Source organism: Amphiura filiformis, chromosome 1, assembly GCF_039555335.1.
Source record: "Amphiura filiformis chromosome 1, Afil_fr2py, whole genome shotgun sequence".
NCBI classification, from domain to species: domain Eukaryota; kingdom Metazoa; phylum Echinodermata; class Ophiuroidea; order Amphilepidida; family Amphiuridae; genus Amphiura; species Amphiura filiformis.
In genome coordinates this window covers 60,603,281-60,622,000 of record NC_092628.1, presented here as the reverse complement: position 1 = coordinate 60,622,000, position 18,720 = coordinate 60,603,281, and the positions used below count along the sequence as shown (strand labels likewise).

The window sequence follows — 18,720 nt, the reverse complement described above, 5'->3', positions numbered from 1 at the left end:
AAGGTTTGGTGCCTAAGCAGTGAAAGATTACCAGATTTACGAATATAAAATGCTTGCAGAATTCAAAAATTAAATATCCAAGAGTTTTTTAAGTGCAAAACCTTGATGCCAGCAAATCACACGGATACATGTTTTTTTTACAAACTAATTCAATATGACACATAATTAATAAAAATTGTGATATTAATGTCACCCATTCATCAATATTTTGTTAAATGTACAGTTTGCTCTAAGTTTGGCATACAGCGCATGTGAGATGATATACATTTCAAAATACGAACAAAATATTTGTACTACCATAATCATTATAATTATTAGGAGTTTTAAATATTTTGTGAATTGCTAATTCTGAAATGTCTTCTTTCTCGTACCATTATTAAAACACTCGTGGTTTTAGATTTTGACAGTTTACTCTTATATAAGCCTAAGAAGAGTGAACCAGTTGTTACTTCTATCGATATGATATCATTTTACAGCATATTTGCTGGATTGTTAGATAAAAACAATGGGCTATATGGACGAATCAGCTCAAGAACGCACGAATTTTCCTTTTCTTCCTTCTTGAATGTTTAAAAAAATAATATGCAACATAAATGATGCCAATTAGCTAAACAACAAAGAAATTGTTTCACTCTTTGTTATGAAATCAATTAACTAAATGATATAAAAAATATGAATCACTTCACATTGCTGAACATACTTCATTTTGCTATATAGTTGACAATACTCTATAAAATGAAATATTTATGGTCTATATTCAAATCTTTGTTTGCATTATACTTTCTTTTCATTAATTTTTCCAATAGCAGTAATTGTGAACATACCATTACATACAAATTACTTTCTATCGATATGTTGATAACTTCACAACATAATTGTTAACTTCACAACATAATTGAATGCTCATCTGATACTACTTTTTCAGTTCAAATTCTTATACACAATATCATTAGCCATGGACGGCCAACGAATGTAGCCTACCCTCAACCTGCTGGTAAATCTTACCTCTCCCATTCTATTCAGTTCCTATACTGATATATTGCTTAAGGAAATTTGACCAAGTTTGAAATGGTTGACTTTGGCACCTTTAAGCTTTCTGAACAGATGTGAAAATCAATCAAAACACTGGTTATCTAATTTGGGTCTTTATTTATCTGCAAGCAAACCAATAGGTTATAGACAAAAACCCTTTCAAAGCAGGAACCCTGTTCTCATTTACCCCTATTTTGTAGCTTTTTGTACCACAATGTAACTTACCAATATGGTAATTTTTGTAATCAATGTTATCTTCTTTTGTAGGCATGTGCCTACAAATATAATAATATTAGGACTATAAACTTCCTTTTAAAGGGCAGGTCTATTGCAAAAACAAGTTTATCTCTATTCGAAGAGAATAATTATTACATTACAAGTTGACACTTGTTGCAATTTTTTTGTGCATATTTCTCCTGAAAAAGGAGAAATTGTGTGGGTAAAGTTCAGCCTTGTACGTGTTCTCCCCCCGTTTGGCTGATGACGTAGGTAAATGAAGCGGGCACTTTATCATGCTCTCATCATACAATCACAATCATACAATCACAATCAGTTTGACATTAGCAACAATGAGTTGTACTATCACTTACCATAACCACACTATTGTTCTCATTTCAGGAACAAAACTCACACAGTATTGTTACTATGTGTTTGCTTTGTAATATTTCATCCAACTGAAACTATAGCATTGCAATATACAGGGAAATCAGATACATGAGTTTGTGGACTTAACACAGTTTATATGCTAGTCTCAGATGAAATTCTAAGCTCAAATTATGTATTTATTTTTTAGGCCTAATATTTCTCATGATATTGATATACATATGAATTGTAATATCACAATTGTCTAATATATAAAAAAAAGAAGCGGATGATTTTATCCATATGTTTAAAAACCATTAAAATTGTAATACTAAATTTGGAATTTTTTTCTGTGAACAACAATACGTTCTGTCCATTGAGAGTTTATAGTCCCTTTTCTCACAGCGGGCACATCTCATTTCATGAACTTGCCGCTTAAGTTGTTTTTTTGCCGAATATCAATTTTAAACGTCTTATTTTCTCAAAAAAGGAGTCATTTTCATTGTCCTCATAATATTAGCTTGCCAATGATATGATGTTGTCCGAGCAATAGACCTGCCCTTTAAGGTAGTTTATAGTCCTAAATTGCCTTAAAAATAATGTAGTCCACAATGAACACAATTTTAACCATGACCTTGAGATGAAAATTACATCACATTGTAAAAAAAACATACAAATTTTAATAAAAGCTGACTTTTGATCCATAAGGCACATGACTGTAGATTCATTTAGAATAGTCAAGAACTATGGAAGCAGCAACTACACAATTAAGGCACTGGATAGTATGTGTCCTTCAGTTTCATTTGATGACTGGGTCTTAGAAATTTAAGCAGCAACTACACAATTAAGACACTGGAGAGTGTGTGTCATTCAGTTTCATTTGGTGACTGGGTGTTAGAAATTTACACATTCACCTAGGCCTATATGTTTTTAGTGATGAATGGCACATTCAGTCTTACAAACTTTTGTTTTGTTAATACAAAGAAAAAGACATGATATAATCAGTCCCAGAACAACGCCAAATATGGATTAAAAGACCTTTGACCTTGGATGTACAACAGCATGTTATGATCTAATGGGAAACTGTGCACATCAACAAACACCATTTCTATCAAAAAGGCAACGGCCGATATAATTTGAAACCACATAAATTACTAGAGTTGGTTCTTCTCTTGGATTTGGACCAAGCTTTAGAATATCGACTGTTGCGTTTTTGAAATAAAACAAACCAGAAATTTATCACCCATTGTAAAAGATATGGCACATGTACCGAATACATGTACATACATTGGCTGACCTTGTGGATTTCCTGGCCCAGCCATGCTAACCACATAAGGAGATTATACGATTAACCTAGTGCAGCTATTGTCATAGCAGGGTATTATTATGTAATACTCCTGATCCATATTTGGCGTTCTCTTGGACTGATAATGGACACTTCTAACAAAACTAGTTTTGTTCATAGCCCGGGTTCATAGGACTTCAATGTTTTGATTTGTAAAGTGTCAAATTAAAAAAGCTATAAAACATTTATTAGCTGGTGATGAATAACACACATGTACACAAACAATTATTGTATACAGATTTTGTTCTTCAGTATTAGAGAATACATAAACTGGTATATTCTGCTGTTACATCTAGATCTAAATTTACTTTAATCAAGTTACAAAGATTATTTGTTTCAATTAAAAACATTTCATTCAAAAATATAATTTTTCAGTTAAAATTGCACGATTTGTATGGTAGACACTAACCTATTTCAGAAAATATATATCTGAATACCACAATTACAGCTAATGTTGTTATGCTGTTGCTGATAACTTTTTGAGCAAAAGCATCAAGATATAAAGATGCAAGTTTTTTGTTAATGAATATTGAATATACAATGCTTCCCAGTTTGGGAGCCTAGTAGCTGTACTAAAGGTCTTCCCTGACCTGTTAGAAAATGACTCAAACTGGGATTAGAGCAAGCAAAGCACAAACATTTGCAATTTTATATTATTTTTGGTCTATTATTAAACAAAATTTTGCTGTTAAACCCAGCAAACACACATTTTAGAGAAATGGTGGGTTATATAAAAAGGTTATAAAAACATTTTAATAACATTCATAAAACATATTAGAAAATGTGATAAAAAACATTCTAACAGAATGTTATTTAGTTATTGGCAAAATGTTTTGCAAAAATGTTTGCCCAAAATATTTTACAATAACGTTTTAAAAAAGTATGTTCATGATATTTATATGTCATAGCATGGTTAAAATATAATAAAAGGCCTATGATTTTAACAATACCCCAAATATAAAGCAGTCAAATTTTTGTTTTATATACTTTAGGCCTACCGAATACCGAAAAACAATAAAATAAGAAAATAGACATCAAAAAACTTCATAACTTTAGAACCAAGTATGCTAGACCTTTGGTGTTTTCAGTAAATGATAGACTATTGTATTGTATGTATAATGTAATAATTGCAGTAACTCAATTTTCAAAAATGTCTCCTTTGGCCCCCATGGACCAGATCGTGTGTTATGTTAAAAGAATCTATTTTGCAATCATAATACAGGCCTGACAAAGCATGCAATTTGAAAGTGTTTCCCAGGGCCCTATTTATACATACATGTTGCATTTTCTATAGCCTTTCTTTTTTTACCAAGTCTTGAACTAGGTAAAACTACTAGTTTACATGTTTGCTTGCTTTCTTAGACACATACAGTGCCTTCAGTTCCCTAACATGAAGAAAGTTCATCTATTTTATTATTGATTTCTATGGGGTAGGACCTACCTTCCATTGTACATGGACTTTGGAGATATGTTGAGATTGTGAGGGTAATAGTTTGTTTCAATGCCTCAGGCATGCGCGTACGCAGGAATTTGTCAAGGGGGGTGTGATGATAAAAATAGTAAAATAAAGAAATGGCCGCGTAGCGGTCATCCCGTCGCGCCTGCGCGACGCAGGGGGGAGTCTGAGGGGGATGTGCCCCCCTCAGAATTAAGAAACTTTTGCAAAATGAAAACCTAATTCAAGCGAATTGGTGGACTATTTTGGCACTATTAGCGTGTAAAATGTTAGTTTGAAAAAGCCGAAAATTTGTGAAATGACGGCCCATGAAGCCTTTTGTGAACAAGTTTTCCCTACAGTTGTAGGCCTATAAATTGAATTGTGTTGAACACAAATTGGTAAATGTCAAAAGTAGAAACAAAAATGGCTACTTGTTTATCCACAATACGCAGGGGTTGTCTGAGTGGGGGGGGCACATTAAGAAACTTTTGCAAAATGAAGACCTAATTGAAGCGATTTGGTGGACCATTTTGGCACTATTAGTGTGTAAAATGTTAGTTTGAAAAAGCCGAAATTGGATAAAATAGTGGTCAATGAAGCCTTTCATGAACAAGAGTTTTCCCCTCCTGCAGAAGTTGGAAAAATTTGCAAAATGAAGGTCCGATTGAAGCCATTTGGTGATAAATTTTTACACTATTTTTAATCATTGCTTCAAACAGAAAAAAGGGCCCGAACTCAATTTGCACAATTAAAACCTTGTAGGCCTACGTTGCCGGGGGTAGGGGTAGGGTGTGGGGTGTGATGATGTGAGGGTGGGGTGTTAACATGTATCGACACATTTACGTACGTTACCGGTCAATGCCGGGTATAGGGGTGAGAAAAATCTGTGCGGGTATAGTTAAGGCATCTATAGGCCTATGATAATTATGATAATATGTCCCCTGTGCCTTGCTCTTCTCCCTCCTCTCCTCTTCCCCCTCTCTCTCCCTCCCCTCTCTCTCTCTCCCTCTCTCTTTCTTTGCCTTTTCTCCCCCATTTTTATTTTTTTGGACAGAACCAAGGGGGGTGTTTCACACCCGTAACACCCCCCCTGCGTACGCCAATGGCCTCAGGCATAGTTCATTTTGACGAAATTCTCTAAAATAGTTTAAACAATGCCCCAACTTTTAACTGATCAAATGACAGGAATGTATATATACAGTATATATAATTACTTTTATATAATGCATATTATTATACCTGTCATTTCCATTGGTAGATACCACATCACATCACATAATATTCATACTAATTCATGCAGGCCTATAATTTCAACCATGCCCCCCGTAGCAGCCAATATTTGTATACTGTGAAGAATTGTTTTGCATTTTTATAAGCTCCAAACTACAATCCCCAGTATATGTGATACCTTATGTGGATGCTGATGCAGTCAATTCTTGGTAAAATCAATGAATGGAAATAGCAAAAACTCAAGAGAAATAAGGCACAGGTAATTTTGTGAGCCAGATCAGATTTGAGCCATGGCAATACCATCCCCCCTTGGATCTGATCCTGCCCATAATACTTTTGTCCCTGTTTCTTGTTTCAATCTTCCTTCCCACTTATCCCACCAGTTACCTACAGTAATAACATGACCCCTACCAAATTGGTACATCCACCTGTGATGACCTTTGATTGGTCCAAAAACATCATGACCCATGACCTGTAGTTCTTTGATGGCTTCCTCTGGGATACCGTCCTCTACTCTTGCGACATCCAGGCAGCCATCTTGGGTGACTTGTACTCTGATACGAGGTGCATCCAGAGCTCGCTGAGGATCCATACCAAATTCAACCATGTTAAGTAAAACCTGCAGTGGGGAAATCATAATGAAAATTTGTTGCTTTGAATCAGTTTATAGATGCATGTTATGTTTACTTTTGAAATTATTTTGGACAACACAAATGACCGTTTAATATTTCAGAAGAAATGGCATGTCAATTTCTCTCTCTCAGCTACAAAATCTACAAAACTTTATTCTCACTCAGCTTTCAGATGAAGTATAGGTGGATGCAATGTGGTAGGTGAACTGATGTCCATTGGCAAGCATTAGGAAAACCATTCAAATAAGACTAAATTTGAGTTCCATTTACCTGAATTAAGTCAGTATCAGGATTCACTTTTTTGGGGTCATTTTCTTTATATGGTCAAATACTGCACATAACATGCTTTGATTCATTTTGCCATTATAAAATGTATGTATTGTGTGCATCATGACAGGGTACTAAACAATGCATATCTCCAGTTGACACAGTTTGGGTAGGGATGTGGGATGTGAGTGTGTGTGTGGGGGTGGGGGTGTGTGTGAAGGGAAGGGTTATATGTGTGTGGGTCTGCTCTAACTCTTACCTGAACATGTCCTTGAGGTTGCATAAACGCTCCCATTACTCCATAACTAGCCAGTAATTCTCCTGTCTTATCATCCGTTACCATGGCAGGAATGATTGTGTGAAAGGGACGCTTATTTGGAGCAACCACATTCAAATGATTTGGATCTTTTGAAAACCCATGACCTCTATTCTGCAAAATGTGTCAAAATATATCAGTAGGTAAATATGCTTGTTCTCAAATCAGTGCACAGAGCGTGGCATGCAGTAGGCAATGTGTTGCATATAATTACTGATTGGCTGGTGAACGATCTTGACAAGATGTCTGGTTGACAAGTTTTGCATTCACATTAGGATATGGCTAGCCTGCATGTACTGGTGTTGCACATAAAATTATGCTTGAGTTACATAGTCAAGATCACCAGAAGTTCAGAACACAGATAATCTAATCTTAATGCAATTTATTTAGGCACCGCATTGAATTTGGTTCTATAAAACTATCGGTGCCCGATTTGGTACCGATGACTCTTAACATCACTTCCTGGAGATGTAATAAATTGTAACAAGCATAATAAATAACAGTTGCATAGTGTTATAGTTTTGCATTTAAATAAAAATCGTATGCACTGTTCAGGATACAATAAAAAGTGCCATAGGCACCTCTTTGGGCACCTTCAAATTTCACATTCCTCATTTCTTTAGTAATTCTCTGTCTGAAATTAAAACATGCTTATTATGCTAAGCAAGATAATCCTCCCATTTAGCATGATTATCCTACATACTATTTGAAATGATCAAAATTCCACATACTTTCACTCTTCATGCATACACATAACAAATGTTAACTCTTTTTATACTGTTAAAATTTATGTTTGTTCTTTAAAAGAATGCACGATCCAAATCATTTCGTTTACAGCAATATTGAAAATACTGAACCTACCTGTAATGTGAATCCGCATCCGTCAGGCACTAAACCAGTACCAAACATTTGATAGTTACTACAGATGTAGGAGCATGCATTACCTTCTTCATCCACAATGCTGAAATACACAGTATCTCCGTCGTCTGCTGGGTCACCATGGGAACAATCTGGCATAGACCTGTAATAAGAAGAAATGTTATCTTTATCCATTTGTCAAGTGATCTCAACTTTCAGATGGTTCTGTTCAAATGAAAATAAATTTGCAAATATTTTTGTTGTTGACAATTTTGCTTTAAAATATGAACAATTGGCACATTGTTCTACATTTTTGGAAATATTTGAAAAGGCACCCCTCTCTAAACCACTTTATTGACATTTTGTGACAACATAAAACATGACTGCCTGAAACTGATGCGAGTCTGCCGTACATCCACCCATCCACTTTACCACAAAGTAGCTCATCAGCTAGAGGTGGTGTCTCAATTTGATTATGAGAAATACTCCCCAAGACAGGTGGCAATCAACTGATGATCCTGCTGGTAAAAGCACAAGACAATTTCCATCTGTCATCTTTGTGTATATTTGCCTTGATTATCAGCACATTTCACCTATTATGGTGGATTTTGTATGCCTAACTAGATACAATGAAATCTGCATCTGATGTTTAGAATCTGATGACATTAGCTCGGAGTCTTAACTATATTTGTAACTAGAGGTACAGAGGGGAAGGTGAAAAGGTGGAAGAGGAAGAAAGGCTACCCACCTGTCACTTTTAATTAGTTGTCTTCTTTTAGCAGCATAGCGTTTAGAAAGGAGTTCTTCAATAGGAACATTTGCCTTCTCTGGATCAGCACAGTATTGTAAGGCATCAGTAAAGCTTAAACGGAAAGCTTCTATCAGATGATGAAGATATTGAGGACTATTATGCTCCATGCCTGCAGAGAAGAAAAAAAATTATTATTTTATTACAATTTTTGGTCATTTTGTTGACAATTCTACTTTTTCTATGTAAGCCTGATAGATTTATGTTGTTTTACCAATGAAAGATACCAAACTATCAAATAAACCTGTGGCAGATGATGGATAGATCACAAGTTTTATTCCAAGCAAAACAGATCAACCACACCCACATCTTGGGTCACTGTGATGTAAACAATAATATGTGAAGTGTGGCAAGGCCTTGTAGATTTGGCATGATGGACTGTACCAGCAACTTTTTATAATGTTCACAATAATGAATACCTGAGTGGAAGAAAGGCCCAACTACAATTGCTTTTTTTACTAAAATGCGTTACCCCCAGCATTTTATTGCCAGCATACTGTTCTTCCTTGTGTGTGAAATATGAGCCAAAATCCACTCTCTAAATAGTCTTTCAAGTACACTTAATCATGGTTTTCATGGAAGAAAGGCCCAACTCCATGGATTTGGGCCTTTCTTCCACAAATATTGGGTTAAAGAGGAATTTTGTTCATGCATGAAATCTGCTTTTCACTGCAATAAACTTTCTTGATAACATATTACATGCTACTACTTCTGCAATTAATGGAAAATTTCCAAATTTCTGTAGCTATAACACATCTGCTTACGGAATGGGCACTTGCAGTATATTAGTGGAAGAAGGGCCCAACTCCAGTTCGCATTAAGACCTGTACCCTTGCCATGGAAACATCATAAAATTTTGAATGTATATAATACAGTATGTTCATGTGTTAAAGGTCTCCTGAAGATGAACACATTCTGTCTATAAAACTGTTCCAAATATTAAGTTTTTTCTAAATATCTCAAAAACAGTTTTGATGGCGTTGGGCCCTTCTTCCACTCAGGTATTCAATTATCATAGTATTGAAGGTAAAGTACCAAGGCATGATGTTACCCACCTTTCAAATCCATCTCATCCAGTATGTTGAGTGCTATTAATGCTGTAATCCCTTGTCCGTTGGGTGGTATCTCCCATAGACGTACACCTTTATAGGAAACACTTATGGGTTCTACCATTGTAGAGGTGTGTTGTTTGAGATCTTCAAGTGTTATTACCCCTCCATTGGCTTGCACTATATCTACAATAGCCTGGGCTCGGCGGCCTTCATAGAAACTCTTTTTACCATGAGTAGCCAGCTCCTGAAATCATACAAAATTATAATGATTATAATGAACATGCCAATGACAACAACACAGTACATAATCCAATAAAGACTGGTAGCACAGAATCTAGAAATGATGCACCTATTGAACCTGTCACCTGTGTAATATAATAGTTGGGCAACATCCCACAAATAATAAATGGATTCTTGGAAATGTTAATTTTACAAATGTTTATGCATAGAATGTAAACAAGAATGTACTGAAGACAAAGTCCACCTCTAGTGTGTCTGGTTAAATTCACTTGCACTTAGTTTTTTAATGTTTTGTATGTTGTATTATGTCAATGGCCCCAAGGAAGAACAGCTTTGTTGATTTGAGCCTCTGTGGTGAAATAAAGCTTCCTATTCTATCCTATCCTATCCTGTCATCATATAGAAACAAAAAGAATGAGCACGGTATACCAACTTGATAAGGGGATATTCCAATCAAATGCAAATAGGACCAACTATTAACTAACTTGGAAAAAACAGGTGCAAAACAAGCAGCAAATGTGGGAACAGTAGTATATAAAAGCTTATAAAGTTCAACAGCAAGCAATTACCATTTCCAAGACAGACAGAAGCTAAACCCTACAAAATATATGACACCCGAACAAGACTTATTATACAATAAATCAAATAAGCTAGAAAACAGTGACCAACAAAGTCAATGTGCACTGAATCAAACTAAATATAAATAAAAAGGGCAGCAGCCCTCTTAGGTGCTGTTGATCATAGGCTGGTATATTTTAACATACAACATTTCATTTATGTGATACGCAAACTATAAGAACTTGAACAGAGTGAAACAACTTTTTATTTTTGTATCCAGATTTGCCTTACCCTGTATGTTTGAGCCAGCAATGGTAACTTGATAACCTCTCCATGCTTAGGGGCTCTTCCATCAATAAGAAAGGCTTTACCATGTGGGTTACCTGCAAAAATCAATGAATACACTTGAACTAAGAGAACATGTGGCATAAAACACTGTAATGGAATTATCAGCAAAAAATGTAGCACATATGGATATGGACACATATATGCCTTTATTATTAAAGTGGAGCTGAACTTGCTGACCATGGCTCATTTTATATAATGACATTACTTGTATCATATTCATTCCATTAACTGCCCAGGGTGCTTAACAAAGTCATTTTCGGTGGGCACATATTTTGTATATTGTTTATATAGTAATTGCATGTAAAAAATGGCCCAAAATATGGATTTTATGTATAGCTGGTTTGATACATATGTAAATGGTTGAATCATACACATAATGATAGAAGATCACATGGAGTAATGTTGCTGGGTGGGCGCTTATAGGGGCATGGGCTGTTAATGGAACAAATATGGTAATATATTTATATTTAACCATAACCAGTTTCACTGGGAGTTTCATTATTTGGAAAACCTTATGTTAATTCTTTTAAACCAGCTATACAGAGTCATAGCTAAGTGCAATGGCCATAGCCAATTAAGAAGTACTAACAAGATCTTGCAACTTAATGGAAAAGGTTGCTTAAATAAATGTATTCAATCAGTTTTAGGAAGAAAAAAGAAGCAACATTCTTTCAACCTGTGAAAAAAATAAATTTTGAAAAATGTTTTGAAATAAACCTTTACCAGAATATTGTATTAAGAACAGGGGCGTGCCCAGAAACCTCAATCTCAGGGTCTGAGCAGAGTGGCTAAATTGTGCCCATTATAGTCTAATTTGGAATGTTGTCTGCCCAGTGTTTACTCAGAGGCTGTATGTCGCAATTTTGGCCCAGTCAAAATGATATTTGGCGCACACAAATTTGCAATGATGTATTACAATTAGTCAATTTGAGGAATTTCTGACCCAAAATTGGACAAATTTGGGGAGAAATGCTTCATTTGGCACACTTCTAAACCTGAGAGGAGGGAAGTAGTGGGTTAGAGCATCCAAAGCCACCTACCCTTTTATGAGACACAATACATATCAAACATTTGTTCCATCCGAAGATTACATTTTGGTACTATTAGGTTGCGATGTAACAAATGAACTTTGCCTTTTAGTGGTGGTGAGGATGGGTGTGATAAGGGGCACCACCACAGCTACATTTTCAGTGAGGAGTTAACTGCCTGCTGATCTACCCACCTGGATGAGTCAGTAAAGTAGTCCCCAAAGGCCAGTCAAAGTCTGCCAGATTATGCACTGGGCTACCACCTTCTGCAATATCAACATGGCTGCCACTTTGCCACTCTGCTGCAGCTATCTCATGGACTGGATAACCTGTTTCAGCTAATTTTATAGCTGGTTCTAAAACTTGCTCCAACGTGACCTGTAGATGAACAAAAATATGTGGATTATACTCAAAAGAACATATTTCAAAGTGACAATGATCATTGATATATAATAACATTTAAAAAACATCTTTGTGACAGGTTACTATGTGAGGTACCTGCTCTGTTGGCCGTGACATATGCACCATTTCCAATAGGTGTATATTTGAATAACACTGCATGCTCCTTCATATCATAGAAAAAAACCCTAAATATTGTGGCCAATGATAAAAATCCAAATTGTTCCTGAGTCTACCAGTCCTAAGGTTACACCAGGTATAGTAATGTTGTGGGCATGACAATTGGGAACTGCATTATAACAACTTATCTCATATTTTACTTTTTTGCCAAAGTGTTATTGTGTGTCTTAAAATCCTGCTGCTACACCACATATTATAGGTACCGTATTCGTTCCAATAAGCGCCCAGGGCGCTTAACAAAGTCATTTTGGGTGGGCGCTTATTTTTTCCTGGTTTTAAGTCATCGCCTGAAAGTATTTAGTTACTCTCAGTTAGTGCGCCCTCATGTGTCTTAATTTAATATTATATTGACAAAAAATTTTTGAGGGCGCACTATAAAGATTGCCGCTTCCGCGCCGGCAAAAAATACGAATTTGAGACAGAATTAGCTCAAACTTGGCCTTTTAAAGGCATTTGCAGGTGGTTATTGTGAAGTATTTTTAATATCTATACATCTGCACACTATGAAATAGCGTCATAATTTAATTTTGGTGAACATTTTGGATACTTTTGATGCTCAATTTCCCTCATGCATGCATGTAAAATCACTCGACAGGTAAGCTTACTGGAAGTATTTTGACAACATTGGATGGGCGGTTAATAATTTCATATTGTGTTTGTTGCAAAGTCGCTGGGTGGGCGCTTATTGGGGCATGGGCGCTTATTGGAACGAATACGGTACTATATATAAAGATAAAGTTGAGGGCATGAACATTGGTATTAGTTAATACCCCAGTTTGTTCATAAAATATGGGAAAGTATATACTGTCTGGTGCTAGACCTAGATATGCCAGACTGAATATACGACCTGGTGCCAGATTCCAGACCCAGATATTTCCCCGCATTTCATGAGAACAAACAGGGTGCAACAAATTTATCTATTTGTGAACATGAATTCTATTATGTGCCAGATTGTGCATAAACTTTGGCAAAGGAATTTAGTTTTATAATCTTACTGATTATATTTATACCAGTGCTGATTACACTAATCTCATACCTACTTTTTTGGATCCAAACTGTTCCCATGTGTCTACCAATCCTGCTGCTGCACCAGGTATAGTAATGTTGAGGGCATGAACATTGGGTACTGGATTATCATTGCTAAATCCTCTTTCCTTAAGTAAATCTAAACTCAGCTTTGCAGGTGCTCTTCCACTGTGGATGATAAAAATGGAAAGCATGATGGATTGAGTGACCTGGTCATTTGGAAAAAAACATGTTCCTTTTTTTTATAATTGGAATTTCAGCAAAAATATACCGGGTATTCAGGCAAAGATTTTTCTAAAAAATATTTGAAAGTGAGTCAAAGGCAAAAGCACCCTCAGGGTTCATACTTGGTACAATGATGGAGATGTATCCTATGGTAGCCAGAGTTCATGAGGCTTTAAAAAGCAAAATAGGTACAACACAGTGTAGCGCAATAGGTGATTCTTGTTCCTTTTGTTTGACAGGTCATCCCCTATTCTTACCTTCCATTGATGCCTTTGACTGTTTTAGTTTTTGCATCATAAAACAAACAAAAGCAATCCCCTCCTATACCATTTGAGCAAGGTTGAGTTACATTGAGGGCAGCAGCCACACCAACAGCTGCATCAGCTGCATTCCCACCTGCTTTTAAGATCTCTAGAAGATAAAATAATATGCAAAATGTTACAAACCTTTTTCTTGGTAATAGAAATAATGGGTAGACCAACACAAGGGACATGAAGAGGTGTAGGAATTATGCCCCAATTTTAGTGTAAAATCTTATTTAATAATCTGACATGATTGTTTGTTTGTTTTTAAAATGGTATCAAATTTACAATATTTTTTAAATCCTCCTAAATAGAGCATAGGAAATCAGCATCACTTTTAGCATCTGGGTGTCACAATGGGGCTCACTAGTTTTAGGTCAGTAAAGTATTTATTTTGGAATCCCTTGTACAGACATGAAAATCTGGTGAAACGAGATACATTTTTGTAGCCCCTATTTCATGTGCTATTTCATAATTTGCAAACTTGGAAAAAACTAGATACAAACTCAGACATATCAAGTTTTAGTCTAGATGGGTACATCCAGGTGGACCCCGTAATCGTCCAATTTTGAAAAGTATAAATTGCATTGTGCAAAATGACCACAAAACTCCTAGCTGGAACCATGTCCATGTATCCCCCACCCAAGGGACTTTCAAAAATGGGTGTCTAAATATATTATAGTTGATAATTTTTCCCCACTTTCTTTTATCACTTAAAAGACCATTAAGGGAAGGGGTATGAACGTTTGGACAGTATTTATTGTGGGACATTAGAGCACATCAGACATATCGAATTGCATTCTGAATACGAAGAATGTCCTTCTGGTATCAAATAATTTTGATTTTTTGAAATTAAATGTAATACACATTTTATGGCAAATCATTAAAATTGATATTTTTGATATTTAACAGTACTCGAGTAAAATTTATAAATCTGATGATTTATACTTAAAGTGTATGTAGGTGGGATGAAAAGCCGACGATCAATTGAAAATTGAAAACACCAAAAAAATTAGGTCTTTTTGGGAAAAAAATCCATATCTTCAATATAAAAGGTCAAAATTTTCAATTGATCGTGGGCTTTTCCTCCCAGTTACATACACTTTAAGAATATATCATTAGATTTATAAAATTTACTTCGAGGACTGTTATATATCAAAAATGTGAAAAATATCAAATTTTAATAATTTGTCATAAAATTTGTATTTATATCGTGAATTTCAAAAAATGAAAATTATTTGATATCAGAAAGACATGCTTCGTATTCAGAATGCAATTCGATACATCTGAGGTGCTCTCATGTCCCACAAAAAATACTATCGAAACGCCATAAACGCTCGTTCTAGATCCCTTAACAATGCGTTTTTGTTCTGGACTCATCATATAGGACTAGTCTAATGTAACAGTTATATTGCATTGGGTAAAATGCCTCTGAAAAAGAAAGTGCTCTGTGCATTAGGGCTTCATTAAAATGCCCAAGGTGGAACCAAGGATATAAACAATGATCATGCCCTCAATTCGATAAGAAATCCTGTTCATCATACATTCCCCAACACACAGTGATTGTCACAGTGATTGTCTATGTCAAATGGTAACCAAAAATAAGATGTAAAATTCTTAAGAATGCAATTTCCCTACACTTTTTCTATACAACGATTGTCATTAACATTGTATGACAGCTTGCAATCGTTTCATTCCAGTGTCATATTTGACACATTTAAAAAAAAACTAAATTCATATTATTCAATTTGCAAATATTCTAATATTTAATTATTTTTCTGTCTAAGTAATAAAGTTGTAAAGCAGTAAACCAGGTGCTTCATGAATAATGCCGGTTTTATTATGCATAAATTAACAAAGACACAAGGTTTTAACAAATGTTTTAGGGGGGCTGTCATTTTATGTGGAATGGGGGGGGGGGTCATGAATATAATGGGGATCATAGAATTTTAATACCCAAACTAGAGGAGTTGTAAATTGTTTACACAAAAAATAAGGGGTTATCAAATTATTAACCCTATACTACCCCCACAAAAGTGGTATATTTGAGTGGTGTGGAGGCATAATAACTACTGTGTTGCAGTTATCGGTTGGGTAAAAACCAATAAGTGGCATACCATAGGCAAGCTTGGACTTTAAGCTTTTAGAGAAACAAGTTTAATAATTATGTAAATTTTATGCAAATTAGTGCATGAATAATTAATGAGCTCATAGCCAGATATGATGAAAAAAATGCTTTCCATTCTTGAAGTGTATGAATACATACATGTATCAATGTGGCATTTTCATGCAGTTATAAATACACTGTAGTGTTTCTACATATAATACAAAGAAATCCAAGTTAATTTGGACAATATTTAAAAAGTTTATGGACATTTCGGGCTATTTTTAGGGTAATATTTGGCCTAAAAATGGTTAAAATATATGCAAGTTTCAAACATTTTAAACCATTTTATTATGTGTAAATGGTAGTCATATTAGGAAAAAAAGGGTTTTTTTTGTTGATAGAGAAGTAACAAATGTGACACGATCAAGGGAAATGAGTCGGATGTCGCTAATATTGATTTTGAGATATTGGCAAAGAAAGTGTTAAAATTCTTTTGTTTTATATTGTTTTCAGCGATTGATAAATTGATGTAACTTTGCAAAGAAAAGTCGTGTCAACATTTCAGTTTCAGAAAGCTCTAAATGTCCTCTTTAGAAATATATGTAAAACTCATTTTCGACCAGGGTCGACATGTGACTCATTCCCCTTGATCATGTCACAAATTATCAAAACTGTTCAACAGATAACACCTTTTGTTGTGTAAATATTGTTTTTACATGCATATCAAGCCATTGATGGGGGTAATAGAATGGGTTAAGGGCTGTTGACTCAATGTTTTCACACTCCATGTGCATTCTTTAAAATTACAATCAAAATGTTTGCATGCTCTGTGCCTTTATAGTTCCAACTGTGAATAATTTGTCTTAAGTCTGTTTGGGTGGAAAGGGGGGTCATAAAAATTTTCAAGCCGAGATGGGGTAGGGGTCATAAAAAAAATTTAGCCTGCGATAGGGGGTTATAAAAAAAATGACTGTGGTCACTGACATAGTCATGGCCCCCTTACTTGTTTTATTGAAGAAAAAAAACATTTACAAATGACATAATTATGAAAGAAACCTGTTTTTCAATCTTTCAACAGGCAACATCCAGAGCTATCCAGCAATAAACAACAAAGAACAATGCTGCTTTTGATCCATGTACATGTATGTCCTGATCACACCCTGTAATAGTAATCTAATCTTTATCATGGTATGCCAATCAAAGGTAAAAAGGTGAAGTAGAGTCCAATGGTCACATATCATGAACTGATTATGTGTTAGGCCTGTATTCAATATATATAGCAATTCTGATCCAAAAGTCCAAAGTTGGAAAGCTTATTTTTTTATGCCATAAAAATATTGTAATTACTCTGGCATATTAAGGGGGTACTACACCCCTGTCCAATTTGTGCCTATTTTTGCATTTTTCTCAAAAATTATAGAGCATTGATGACAAGTAAGATATGTATAGGGGCAAGGACTACAACTACTGCACTGGAAATTTTTATTTTAGCACAGACAACAGTTGTGGAGTAAACTGGAGTTACAGTCAAAAATGAGGGAAAACCATTATTTGATCAATTGATAAATCAATAACTACTTGCCTTGAGTTGCTGAATTTTCAGTGCAGTAGTTGTAGTCCTTGCCCCTATAATATACATATCTTACTTGTCACCAATGCGTTATAATTTTTGAGAAAAATGCAAAAATAGGCACAAAATTTGCCAGGGGTATAATAGTACCCCCTTTTAGCCAATCTAGTTGGCCGATTTGGGGCTAGTATTTAAAACAAAAAATAAAACAATCATCTCAAACTGTATAAATTCATGCCTGATCATGTACCAGTAAGGGGCAAGGACTACAATCATTTATGAAGATGTTTTAACTAAAAGTATGGCGTGTCCATTTTTAACTGATATACATGTAGCTCATTTTATAGTTGAACTTAAAGGACTGGGCTCATGGCGTTTTGTGTGCTCTTAGTTTTCATGGCTATTTACTCATGTACTACAGAGTGTATTTATTTATTATCTCATTATTCTAGTCTCGCTCATAGACTGCACTGTACTTACCAACCCCTACTTGGGACGCTATTGGTTGCCCACTTGCAACACACCCGTGTAAGCTTAGTACTGGTGAACGACGAGAGCGAAATAAGAGAGTGTCATTAGACATGTTGGAAGATCAAGATGTCTGCATGAGGTCGGGTATTCAGCCTTATCCTATGAAAATCAACAAGAAGTGTCGATCATATAAAACATGTCAATGGCACAATTACAGGGCGAATTTTTTATCTTAAAAAACACACCACATGATCCACATCCACAGCTGAAATGAGTAAAGACAGCTTGTAGTATCAATCAATCCATCAATTATGGGGAATAGCGCCCTCACAATAATAAAAAAAACCAGCTGATTTGCAGGGCGCATAGCATCGAATCAACGAATCAAATGGATTTTGAATATTAAACGTAACGTCGTATTATTCTCATTATTGGATCGTCATGTAAATAAACGATCGGAAAGTTTTTACAACTTTGTGAACTTAATAACTTTATGCCACATAGGGTTTATGGCCGATTTTTTGTAATTTTTTAAATGATGGGATGATGGCATAAACACCATAAAAAATTACATGATTTGTTTCGTATGTTTCTTTGCAAACATAACAGCAAATAGAAAGAGTTGGGTGCCTAACTGATAGGCCTACTTCAATAGCAGCTATAGGCCTAATTATAATAGATTGGAGCCTAGATATATATTCATAGC

General features: G+C 35.2%; 1 protein-coding gene across 1 annotated transcript; it reads right to left on the bottom strand.

Moving 5' to 3' along the window:
- Positions 1-5,514: 5,514 nt before the first annotated feature.
- LOC140150151 (glutathione hydrolase-like YwrD proenzyme) lies at positions 5,515-18,272 on the bottom strand. Its single transcript, XM_072172158.1, has 10 exons — positions 18,024-18,272; positions 13,822-13,975; positions 13,354-13,507; positions 11,929-12,112; positions 10,650-10,741; positions 9,564-9,804; positions 8,449-8,620; positions 7,704-7,863; positions 6,786-6,956; positions 5,515-6,246 (listed from the first exon to the last, which is right to left on the bottom strand). The coding sequence occupies exons 1-10, from the start codon at positions 18,124-18,126 to the stop codon at positions 5,905-5,907; spliced, it is 1,773 nt and encodes a 590-aa protein (XP_072028259.1). The 5' UTR covers positions 18,127-18,272; the 3' UTR covers positions 5,515-5,904.
- Positions 18,273-18,720: the final 448 nt, after the last annotated feature.